The sequence below is a fragment of the Hippocampus guttulatus genome, chromosome 2, assembly GCF_054856545.1.
Source record: "Hippocampus guttulatus isolate MCC_2025c chromosome 2, RoL_Hgut_1.0, whole genome shotgun sequence".
Taxonomy (NCBI): Eukaryota; Metazoa; Chordata; class Actinopteri; order Syngnathiformes; family Syngnathidae; genus Hippocampus; species Hippocampus guttulatus.
Genome location: NC_141262.1, coordinates 19362462 through 19375588, shown reverse-complemented (window position 1 = coordinate 19375588; position 13127 = coordinate 19362462). Strand labels below are relative to the sequence as shown.

At 41.2% G+C, this 13127-nt stretch overlaps 1 protein-coding gene across 1 annotated transcript in view; it reads right to left on the bottom strand.

Moving 5' to 3' along the window:
* drp2 (dystrophin related protein 2) overlaps positions 1-13127 on the bottom strand; it is a 154808-nt gene that overhangs the window by 33771 nt on the left and 107910 nt on the right. Inside the window, exons 10-13 of the mRNA XM_086100896.1 lie at positions 11483-11543; positions 9466-9527; positions 8131-8205; positions 2632-2833 (exon numbers count right to left, since the gene is read on the bottom strand). Of these exons, the coding sequence (XP_085957022.1) occupies positions 2632-2833; positions 8131-8205; positions 9466-9527; positions 11483-11543 (400 nt within the window). The remainder of the gene's footprint in view (positions 1-2631; positions 2834-8130; positions 8206-9465; positions 9528-11482; positions 11544-13127) is intronic.

The window sequence follows — 13127 nt, the reverse complement described above, 5'->3', positions numbered from 1 at the left end:
TCAAAGTGGAAGCTGGAGTGAATCCACAGACACATAAGGAGGCAACTGGCTGTCATCTCCTTTCACACACACTCTGTCTTGCGGCACTTCCATTTTAAACCACCGCTTTTGCACACCGGGACACTAACCCCGTGCATCCACAGAACAAATACGCACACATAAAGGAAGCACCGATGAGACACACAAACCAAGAGACAAGAGCAGACCCCAATCAAGGCTGTGGAATCCCTGTGACTGTAATAAATATTTGTTCACGTAAAGTTGGTTCATGATCCAACATTAGGTGGTCTAAAAATGTTTTGGGATCCAGGGATCCGTTAAACACAAGACGTTTTTCTAAGGGCACCTTTATAAGACGTGTCAAATAGAACCACGCCACGTCCATAAGAAAATGCACCAGCTCACGCTAGCTGACAAACAGCCTAAATTTTCACGACAGCCATCAGCAAATTCACTAAATGCTCTCCTGTAACGGTTCACGAAAAATAATTCAACTGCAGCAAAAATTAAGACAAGTGGTGGTGATTCAATCACCTAGTTAGTGTAAGTTGACAGCTCGGTAAATAAATATCAATGAAGTCATTCAATCCATATGACGATCATCCTCTTAGCATCGGGTGCAAAAAAAATGATTCAAGCCCTGTTTCGATTTATGAAGACCTGCTTTGTGTAACTTTGTATCTTCATTATTCTGAAGAAAGTGAAACCCGCTTAAAATTTTAGGAGGAAGCCTCAATGTATTACTGTTGGAAAAAAAAGAAGGAAATAAGACACGGACAGGAAAATGGTGTTCACGTTTGACATCCGGCTGTACAGTTTCATTTGCATTTTCATTTATTTAAATGGGAACCATTCTGCAATTTTAAAAAGAAACACTCCACAATGACGTTTGCAAATTATTGAAAAAAACAACAACATCTTGAACCCCCCATCCCCCCACATTATTCTTATCTCATTACATTTTTTTCTCTACAAATACGATTGATTAGTGGAATCATGAAACATCATGATTTTTTTCCCAAGGCAACTTTTTTTTATTCCTTAATGGCATTTAGGGGAGCGAAACGTAATGTTTCATTGCCACTAGAATTACAAGTGCTTCTTCTAGATTGAGAACCTCCAACGTACAGTGTAACCAGAGTATAAGAAGAAAGAAAGGGGGGGGGGGGAAGGATTTAGACAAACACATACACACGATATTCAGGGCCACTACTGTTATTTATTTGAACCACAAAAGCAATTACTGGAATTTATGCAGAGGCTGAAGTCTCTGATTGTCTCATTAGCTGCAAGTGCTTCAGCGCAACCCACCAAACTTACAACACTCATGGGATTCCTCTTGTGTGTTTCCGTTTGGCGCCGTCTTTCTTGTTCTTTGCTCTTTGGAGACGGCAAGAAATAACACCATCAGGGGCAAAAATATGAGGTTGAAAGTTGCCATGAAAGAGGATTTGTCTCGGAAGGCAAGATTGATCCTGTGCACGGAGATTTAGTTGTGTTGTGGTGCTTTAAAGACATCTGTACACAAAGCCACCGAGGCATCAAATATGCTGGAGCAACGATCTTCTTAATTTGACCATAATTGCGGATGGTAGAATCAGATAACAAATGGCGTTTTTTTAAAAAAAAATGCGTATTTTATCATAAAAGCTGTCATCCCCCCGAATGGCAGCGCGGTGATGAGTAACTGTGGCAAAGACACGCTGCTTATTATTGTGTTAGCTGTTGCGCCTCATTAAAGCTCAATTAATAATGATGTCAAGTCAAGTCAAGTCAACAGTATTTATAGAGCACTTTCAAACAGCCATCGCTGCATACAAAGTGCTGTACATGGAGCAATTTAACATGCACAATAAACAGTAAGACAAATCGGTAATAAAGGCGGTAGAAAGCACCAAACAGTAAAACCAAGAACAAATCTAAGTCATGCTGAGTCGAATGCCAAAGAATACAAGTGAGTTTTGAGGAGGGTTTTGAAGATGGGCAGCGAGGAGGCTTGCCGAATGTTCAGTGGGAGGTCATTCCAGAGAGAGGGACCAGCAACAGAAAAGGCTCGATCCCCTCTGAGCCTCAGTTTAGTTCTTGGTACTTCTAATAAGGTCTGATCCACAGACCTGAGGCGCCGGGCAGGTGTGTAGGGGCGGATGAGCTCAGAGAGGTAAGGTGGCGCGAGATTATTCAGAGATTTGAAAACAAATAAGAGGATCTTGAAAATAACTCTAAAATGAATGGGGAGCCAGTGAAATGTGCTGAGGATCTTACTGACTCAGCTGTTGGTGGGTAATTAACGGTGCTGGCCACAAAGTGAACGCAACCGCAATTCATGCCTGGATTTGACTCTGGTGTCATCTGTATTGCATGGAGCGCCCATGGGCACTCCTGATTTAGACTCATGCTGTTTAGTGTCAGGATGACAATGACATCCTGGTACGAGCAACCAATCTGACAGCTTCGATTGACTTGAAAGCCCTGATCCAGCCTGTTTTTGATGCTGCCCTTCTCCCCAAAACCCAATTCAAATAATCAGGATCGTTATCAGGATTTTGCAAAGCTTGCTGATGACCCGAGCACCCCCCCCCCCTTTTACAGATTGGATTTATTGATATATTTATTTATTTGAGTCCAGCCCACCTGTCATAGACGTTGAGCAACCAGTTGAGACACATGTCTACGCAGAGCGGAATGTTGACCAGAACGGTCCTCTCCTCCTCCAGCTTCTCGTAGAGCGCTGTCAGGCCGTGGATGACCTCCACCACGTCCATCACGTGCTCCGCTTGATGGAGCTCTTGCTCCCGGAACACCTCGGCGAGGTTGTTCAGCGCCACTAAATCCACTATGGACACAAAGACACACACACACAAAGGACACTCGAAAACACTGAGCTGCAGCATAACTAAGAGCAAGAAGAAGAGGCGGAGAAGGTCCCCAACTAAGCTACAGTAATTGTGCTACACACAGGCCAAGGGAAAAAATGCAGGTGAGTTTTGTTCGTATGTGTTACTGCTCCGTGTGCATTTTATGGTTGTAGCTGTTTGAAGGTTTAAATTGACCGAACCTGCATAAAATATAGATGAATGTGTCTCAGGGGCTCATTGGAGAGAAATTTGCTTGATTCACGGCGGAGAAAATGACTGAATCATTGCTATCCTTCTAAACATACTTTATTAAGGCAGAGGTCTCTCTCTGAATTTCTTTTTCAATGCTCCCGTTGTATTTATCAGAATAATACTGTGGGAGAGTTGCCATAGCGAAAGTATGCGTGGATGACGGCGCATATTTCACTCCAGAATGCTTTGATGGTCTTGAGATCTCATTGTTCCCGGCAGATATTCAAGACACTGCGTGCTAAGCAACACCAGAACATAATCAAGCCCTGTCCACATTTCACAGTACCGTAGTTTCTTTGTAGAAAGCAGATTTGACACTGCCTGTTCTTTTGCTTTTTCGTTCTTCAGTAATAAGCAGTAGAAAATGGAAAAGTTTCACCAAAAGCACCGGAATCTGACCGAAAACCCGAGAAAAGAGCTTATTGTAAAACAAACAAACACACAAACCAAAAGAAAACCATGCCAAGTAGAACAGTGACATTGATGCCCAAGATGTTTTTTGCTGTTGTTCAACAATTAAAACAAGACGAAGAAAGTTTTCTTTAAATAATTTATTTGCGGTTAGCACGTCAACCTCACAATGCCAGCTCCGGCCTCCCTGTGTGGAGTTTGCATGTTCTCCCCGGGCCTGCGTGGGTTTTCTCCGGGTAGTCCGGTTTCCTCCCACATTCCAAAAACACGCATGGCAGGCTGAAAGAACACTCTCAATTGTCCCTAGATGTGAGCGCAGATGGTTGTTCGTCTCTGTGTGCCCTGCGATTGGCTGCCCACTGATTCAGGGTGTCCCCCCGCCTACTGCCCGAAGACAGCTGGGATAGGCTCCAGCCCCCCCCCCCCCCCTCCTCCCCGACCCTTGTGAGGATAAAGCGGATCGGAAAATGAATGAATGAATTTATTTACAGATGCTGCATACAACTACTAAACGCACAACATGCATATGTGCTCGGTTCAAGTGCAAGTTGCCCAAACTTCCAACTTTCAACATTTTGTAATTTCTCTCTCCTAATCGACGGACTAAGCAGAGATTCACCCAAATGTTTGTCTTCTCCTCAAGAGATACAGTGCGCTGTGTGTCGACAGCAGTAAACTGTTGCATGCAAGTTGGTGAATATTAAGTGAATGAGTGAAACATTTTTGACATATGGCCGCCTACAGTATTGTTTGTTGCCTGTTCAAAGATTATGAGAACTGATTATCTCGTACCATCAATAAAAGTCGATGTGTATTTTTCGCAGCTATTCAGTAAAGACTTATACAGATCGCTTCTGGTTCACTTATAATTGCCAACCCGCTTCCATCATCCTCGCCTATAACTAAAACAGGGCTGATTGAGCCTTTTTTTTAAAAACACATTTAAGTGGATGCTTCAAGAGCTGCGACACAAATGCGATCTTCCCACTCCTCAAGTCATTTGATGGCGCGTCCCTACCGAGCAGCTAAACGCGTGCGCATCGACAGAAAGTATAATTGGCCCGATCGATAGCGAGGTTGAAAATAAGGACACAATCACCTAAAAACGTGTTCAGGATGCGCTCTTTATGCCGCGCCACTCGGCAAGCGTGCGTGCGGCAGGAGGGTGACTGCAGTTATCCAGACAATTAAATCCTCGAATGATATGAAGTCAAAGAATGAAGGAGGGGTGAGGAGATGAGAGAGCGGACAAGCCGACGAGTCACTGAAAGACACTTTACTCGAGTTTGTGTGCAGAACCAGGCAGCGAATGCAGGAAATGTCGGAGTTAGTATGGAGTGGACACGGGATCAAGGTTAACGGAGGTCAAACCATCAAGTCAAAGAGGACGTCACAAATTATGATGCCATTAAAGGACCATTATCGTATTACCACCTCTTCTATCCTTGTGATTCACAGCATATCACTCGGAAGTGCATGTCATTTATAATGTATGGATTATTCTTCAGGATATTGCACTCGCTGGCCATGATATTAGCTGGACCAGTACTTCTCATTGACCCCTAGCTGTACTTTGGGGTTCAGCTAAATTAATTCCTAAAACATAGGTTATTTGTTAACACAGTGGAAATGACCGGTAGGTCAATATAACAAACACAATCTGCAGTCAGACAGGACAGCTAAATTACACATTCATTCAATTATTACAGGGCAGCACAAACGTTACCCTCATAGCAGACTTGCCAAAGTCATTTTAGAACGTTTTCGAGAAAAGATGAAAAACAACAAATAAGTGTTCAATTGCCGCAATTCAACTTTCTGAGGATTGCCATGACGTGAATTACTGAGAATTAACACAGATAGAAAATACATAATTTTAGCAAACACACTGGGATTCTTTATCGATATTGTGACAGTGTAGAAAAAAAGTACGAAAATACTTTGGATGATTACCCTGTGTACAGTACCTGTGTACTGTGTACAAAAGACTCATTTGTTTACGTTTTCTGGCAAGCAAATGTTGCGGGTGATATTTTTGTGAGTACTCAGTGGCTTGAATGACATCACGATCTAGCGAGCGGGAACGAGAGAGAGTGGCTGCAGAGTGCTAAATTACAATGTTGAGAGTGACACGGTTATTTCAATACGGAGCTAGCAGTAGCTTGCGCATTACCAAAGATATTTATCTTCTCTTGGTGTGTTATGTGTTAAGTTAGCATAGAATGCTAAGTTAGGTGGTAAATTAGCTTAGCGCTGGGGTCACCAAAGTGGTGCCCGCCACGAAGTACTTCTCAGCTTCCAAAAAGTAGGGCTCAATTTGCATTATTTTGTCCATCTTTAAGATGGGTCTGGGAACTTGCATCCTGATTGATGTGCCTTATGTAGCTGCTGAATGTAACTATAAAAACTTGGAATCAGCCACTTACTTTTTCAGTCCTGAAGATTTATTGTCGTCAACTACAACGTGATGAAGACATATTTCCGAGCGTTATGTTTACCAGTAATAAAATTTATAAATACAGTCAAACCTCGGTTTTCGAACGTCTCGGTTCTCGACCAATTCGGTTTTCGACCAAAAAGTTCGAGTTTTTTATGCCTTGGATGACGAACAAATTTCGGTTCTCGAAAAAACTGAGCGCACTTGAATGCACCATTTGACTCCTCTCACCTTCCTTACATGAGGAAGTGACGCTTTCTTGTGTTGCTTTCCATTGTGAGCATACGTGTTCAATCAACATTTTTATTTTAAAAAGAGCATGGTTTCGGTTTTCGAACAGCCTTCTGGAATGGATTATGGACGAAAACCGAGGTACACTGTTGTAGTTGGCAAGATGATGTGATTAATATGCGTCCCATAGTATGAAGAATTTTCAAATTCACATTTCAGAGCACAATTGAGTGCAACAGTGAAGGTTTTTAAAAATACAGAATAAATGCAATACAAGTTTTGAGTCATATTTCTCCTTGCCCATGAGCTAGAGTATGGTTTCATCACACATACAGACAGCAAGCAACATTATAATGTAACTTTACTACACAAAGAATGAATATGATGAATATGTCTGGCCGCTGCAAAAAGTAATGACGTCGCTGTATTTTTAATGCATCATCCCCGGAAGCGCCGATGCTATCGCCTATCGGATAACACCTCCATTAAGAAGCATTAATTCTCTTGAAAAACGGCTTGGGCCCGAGAGACGTTCTGGACACGTAACGAGGGCTTTGACCCTGAAGCGTAACATATTCATGGCTTAACCACGCGGCACAACCTGATTACCTTCTCGTCTCCGAGTAAAAAACGAGACCAATTAGTGGCTCTAATTACCTGGTACTAAGGAACTGTGAATGTGAGGAGTGAATTCAATGGCTCTCGACTTTTAATGCATAGAGCTACGACACACAATGGAGTGCCAACTCTCCAAGAAACTAAGTGGAGCAATGGTTTCGAATGACAAACTCTCAGAGACAATGGTTATGCAGTAGATCTCATTCTATAGAAGAGCTTGTCCGAGTGGATTAGCGATGCTACAGGAGAACAATATATCACTTCACCCAGTGATTCCAAAGCACGATTGGTCCAAAAATTTGGATTTAAGATCTATTTTTGTCTTTTTTTCCGCTCCTGCTAGTGTGTTCAACTAAACACGTAGTATGCTAACTATGACAAATATAAGTTTCATGCGAATGTTGATTATGTTACTTCCTAATTTGACTACGCAATACAGTCGTCTATGTTAATTAAGTTACACGTTTATATACACACACAATGGATGCAATGCATGAGGATAACTTGTTTGTATTGCAGTATTACTGACCACAACTAAATTAATCAGCCCAAAGGGAAGACCAGCATCTGTGTTCTTTAACTTCAACACACCAATCTGTAACTTGCCGCTCTAGACAGTTGAATTCTTGGAAGTATAATACTCCTCCATTTTAGGATAAGTCGTTTTAAGAAATGTGTGTCTGTGATGCTCTCACAGGAAGTCACCAAAAATAGAGAATATTAACTCTGTACGATGTAATTAAGTTTGCCCGCAACAGTTTTTGTGTTGTTGTCGGTAGCGTAAGCACACGGCTATGCGAGAATCGAGACTTGCGGCAGGAAAGATGTGTATGCGTTATACAAACGGTGAAAAGCGGGTAAACCTTTCCATGTGGATGCAGTCTTGGTGTTGATGACAGCGACTTATCGTGACCGGCAGAACAATTAAATGCTCTTGTGGTGGACTATCAGGTTTATGTCATTTTCCGGATTAGGAGATGATGAGCGTAGTAATGATTTAAAAAAAATGCTTAATACATGCTTGTTGAATAAACAGAACTTTAGTGCCATCTTAGGATAGAAGGATATCTTTCTTATTGGAACACAATACAAGCATTTTGTTGTGTTTTTTTTTTGAGAGGCTGAAAGGGATTAATTAACCACAATTGCATTCATTTCAATGAAGACATGATTTGAGATGCAAGCATTTTGAGTAAAAATGAAGCTCGTATCCCAAGGTACCACGGTGTATACTTTTTGCAACATTTCTTTTTTGTGAGATTATCCTTGTGTAAAACATGTGCCTTGGCGCAATAAATGTTGTGAAACAGTGGCAGTGTAACTTACATCTGAGAGCCTTCTGAACCCGCCGCAGCTTCATGGCCGTTCTGTACGCCGAGAACTTGATGTTATTCAAATCCGCTGAAGGGGAGACAAGGGCACAAATGTTTATTATCATACCCGTGCAAGATGCCAGCCGTTGTTAGCTCTTCGCGTCCCTTTTCCGTGCGCCTCTATTAATTTTGTCAAATAAGGTTAACATCACCAACGCATGACTTCGTTTCATTACAGTTAATTAAAGGTTAAGCGAAAGGCAATCAGCGCAGCAGCGATGCGGTCCCTGAGGTTTTTTTTTTACCCCCAAAAAAACAACACGAGGCTCCTTAATGAAATGTATGACAGTTTGAGCCCTCACAGCTAAAAGCCTCAAGGTGACGTGAAAGCGGAGCCACTGCGGCCCGGCGGAGGTGCGTGACTTAACGTGTGTTTCCGCGAGGTTATACACAGAGAAACATAAATAGCGGGAAAACTTAAGACAATATTTAATCTCACAATTTATTTTTTTTTAAAAACAGGCACGCATGTCAACTCAACTTTATTTATAGAGCACTTTAAAACAACCATGCATGCAAAGTGCTGTGGAGCAAAAATTTGTCATACACCAACAGAGCCAGTTAAAATAATAAATTAATAGCATAACAGAAAACACCACAACACACAAAAACAATTCCGAGACGCAAGCTGAGTCATAAGCCAAAGAATGAAAATGTGTTTTAAGATGAGTTGAGATGGCTAGAGAGGGGCCTTGTCTAACATTTAGCGGGAGGTTATGCCAAAGAGAGGGACCTACATGCAAGACTTGATTTCCTCCAAGCAGGCCTCATTATTTTTTACTCAGTGGGAAAGATCTCACGGTCATTCACATCATAGTGGAAGCAAATATAATTTTTTTCTTAAGATGTAACACAAGAGCAGCAGATGCAATGAAAACATCAGAGGCCCCAGAACTGAACCCTGTGGAACACCACCCGAGAGTAGGGCAGTGTAGGATTCAGAGCAACCAAGGCTAAAAAAAATAAATAAATGAAAAAAAAATCTGTCAGACAAGTAGGACAGAATTTGATTAATCTGTTCGTTATTTTTTCACTTATTCAATGAATCAGCTAAATAAATAAATGAAAGTCCACCCATATACTCAAAAACAGGACAATGTCTCAAATTGACAGTGTAGATAATACACAAACATTACTTAAGATTCACTTACCAGTTTGATTGGTAACATATGGGAAATTGTTTTGATCATTTTCCGAGGTACGAAGAAAAATTGCCTTATTTGCAGACTCTAGGAGTCCCCCCACCCCAAAATAAAGACAACTTATAGCAGTGCAGCATGCAACTAACCAAGCACTTGGTAGAGTTCTGTCATCTTTGGGTGGTCCCAGCATGTAGTCTGTGCCTGATGGCTGAAGAAAAGCACAAGAAAGGTGCAATTTAAGCATTCATGTAGCGCATTTAGATTGCAAAGGCAAGATTAAATGTTTCCCATTAAAAGATTTAAACTACACAAAGTGACCAAAAGATTAAACCAAAGCAGGGCAACTAAAATGATTTTTTTTATCCAGACAAATGCAAGTTTGCTGTTGGTTTCATTTTTTTTTTTTCAAAAGGAGGCTCAGATTTTAAGAGTGTTGGCATTGTCTCATGTCTTTGCTCTCTTCAGGCAATTTATTCCATATTTGAAGGGTAATAAAACTGAAGACAGCTCCACTGTGTTTTTGTTCTGGGCACAGGGGCCGCTAGGTCAACTTGAAAAGAAAAGAGAGAAAGCTCCTAAAGTTTGTGTTGCAAGTGATACATATAAATATTCATCATTGGGAGTCTAACAAAAGAAGCGGCAGCACTCTAAAGGTGGTCGCATATTTGACGAACAGTTGAATGCGTGAGACATTTCCTCGCCCAATTATTTACTAATCTTGATTTTTAATGGCAATTTAAACTATGGTCAGCATAGACCAATAGCACCATTTAACAAGGCTGGAAAAACAACCATTTACACAAGGAAAAAGATGCTCGGATGTATGAGAGGAACAGAGCAATGCAATCAGCAATACTGTACTGGCAATTCAATTTTAGATGTAACCATTGCAATGTTTTTATGTTGTATGGGATCCCATTTCATTTAAATTCCTCATAAGTGTATTTTATTGGTTGGGTTGATACAAAGACTGATAAATACCTGTAAATATTTTTAAAATTAACCGGGTTTTCTCTTCACTTGAGTGTTCAAAACATACGGCCGCAAATCCGACGACACGACTACAAAGTCGATCGTCGAATTGTGGCCTGTGGTGTCCTGGTGCGAAGTGCACATAATGGATGTTTGAAACCATGTTTCAGACTATTTTGTTACACATCCTTTTGAGGCAATCACTGCAATCAAACATTTGCCTTTAACTTTCAGTGGGAATTGGGCAACTCACAGAATGTACTTTTTGGCCAACTCTTCATGCGCAAACTGCTCCAATTGGCTCAAGTTCGAAGGGGAAATAATAGGACTGTATGAATGAAATAAAATACAATTTGTTCTAAAAAAAAAAAAAGCTCAATGATATAATGATGGCCAGCCCCACTCATCTTAACACAGCATTCTTATTAACATCACATTTGTGGAATACGAGTTAAGCAGTAATATCCAACTGTTTTTATCCAACTCAGGGGGCGGCCATTTTGCCAAAAGCTGGCGACTGAAAATGACATCACGGTTGCTCAGGTATCAGATATCGACCAATCACGGTTCGCCTGGTTTTTGAAGGTGAGGCATGATTGGTTGTTACCTGAGCAACTGTGATGTCATTTTCTGCTGACTGAAAGTGTCAAAATGGCCGCCCGAGAGATGGCTACAAACGAGTGGAGTTTCATATTCCACAATCACATTATTTATTAGAATGCCATGTTTAGACTAATGAAGGCGCAGAGAACATATTCTGAAGAAATATTTTGGGTTGACTTTCCCTTCAAGTGTTGATGTCACGATAAGATTAGCGTTTTTAATTTGCCCAAAGTTGAGGGAGGGAGGAATGATTGATTTACTATTTTTATTGCAGCACAGATATGTACAGTACGTTTTTAACCCGCTCAAGAACAATTCATTGTAAATTATTTTGGCACCAGTTTCAGAACCTCTGCTTTACAAGATTAACTACTGAGACATCAGACTGCTCCACGAGGTCATTGTGGAGCAGTGGAGAGCAAATACAATTGGCTTCAAAGACCGGTGGGCTTGACAGTGATCCATGACTTTAAAGTAATTCAACCAAAAAATGTAAAAAAAAAAAAAATGCCCTCCTTTCTTTTTTGGGTGCCTCTGTCGCCAGGAATGAACACGGACCGTAACAAATGACTGTGATGTTGCACTTACTTGATGTAATATGGCACTTTGTTCGGTGAGATGGCACGCTCCCATGGTATCTGCACAGAACCTAGACACGCACACACGCACAAAAAATATATACAGCGGCGTAAGCTAGCCATGCGAGAAAAGCCACCGTGCACAATAGCCTCTGTGACATCGGCCCCAGACAGTGTTGTCCATTCAGACCTAATCAAGGGGGCAGCTCGGGCGTGGCCAGACAAAGCACAAAAAGATAGCTGCGTTTGTTCGGCGGAAGAGGAGTGAGAAGGGTGTCCATGCTATACATTCTGAGAAATTAACCTAGTGGGCTTGTGAGCTACATTTGTTATTTCAGCAATGCTATTGGGAACTTCACGCCAATGCGAACAGAAACTAGTGTTGTAGCGAAAATGAAGAGCCAATCAGAATGATTCAAAACAGGTTAAATCCTGAAGCTTTTCATTAATTTCTGGATAAATACAAAATTACAGAGTATATATGAAGTAGTGATGTTCAACAACACTTTTATCACGCCCGAAACAATACGAAGTTCAGGAGCTTTGGACAAAAGTATTCAATTTCGACAAAAGTAGTCCTTTGCTGCCATCTTATGGCACTTATGCGCAATTTCATACCACAAACATGCTAAAATAATGAGGTTCAACAAATGGCCTAATTATCTATCTTCTGGTTTCTAGTATAAGAGCATTTAATGGTTATGGGTGTCACTATACAATGGTGGCATAGATAGATGAACGAAGATACAATATTTGACATTAATAAATCATTTTTGAACCAATGAAGTGACATCTGGGTAAGTTCCTACAATGCAACAGATATTGTATCGAAAATTCTGCTCCGTCCGGAGGAGTTGTACCTATCCACAAACATCCAAAATGGTCAGAACATGTGCAAAGAATGAAATGACTGTATTTGAATCCAAGACATTAAATGCGGACGAATATCGCATGTCTTAGTGCCAGTCTCTCAGTCACAGCCGTGAACGTCACGCTCGAGTTCACCTTGGCAGCCGAACAGAAGACAAACTGTTGAAGACCACAGCTGTGTGTGTGTGTGTGAGCGTGCGTCACCGCACTTTAAAACCGAGCAAAGGCAAGAAAAAGGACAGCGAGCAAAGAATGTGCATCCTCTTTAAAAGTGCCTGCGGTGGTAACAAAACGCATGAAAATATAGCACAGTGCCGTAAATTGAAATCAATTGTTTCTCATCATTTTAACTTGTTATTCTAATGTGTATTGCTGAGCGCCCCCCACGGAGAGGATGCAGCTCAAGGCAACGCTTTTGACCAGTCTGACCTAATGAGCATTTACGATATCAACAGTCCTGAATTACAGTAATTGTTGCATTAATGAAGCCATTTTTATGGCAGCCTGTTTCTACCAGTACAAAACAAATGTAGGAAAAGAACCCCCCCCCCCCCCCCCCCAAAAGTCTCTGTTACTTTTCCTAGTTTTATTTTAATATAGCAATGCTTCCATCATTTTTTTCATTTTCTTAAAATTGGTTACTTAAAATGCATTCATATTTAATCAGACCATGTCCCATGTCTTGCAAACCCATTTCAACTTCACTTTTAGCTCATCTATGAATGAATTGGCTTCTCTGGGTATTTTGTTTTGTGGCACAAAAGTTTGCTCGCCCCTGGTTTAGA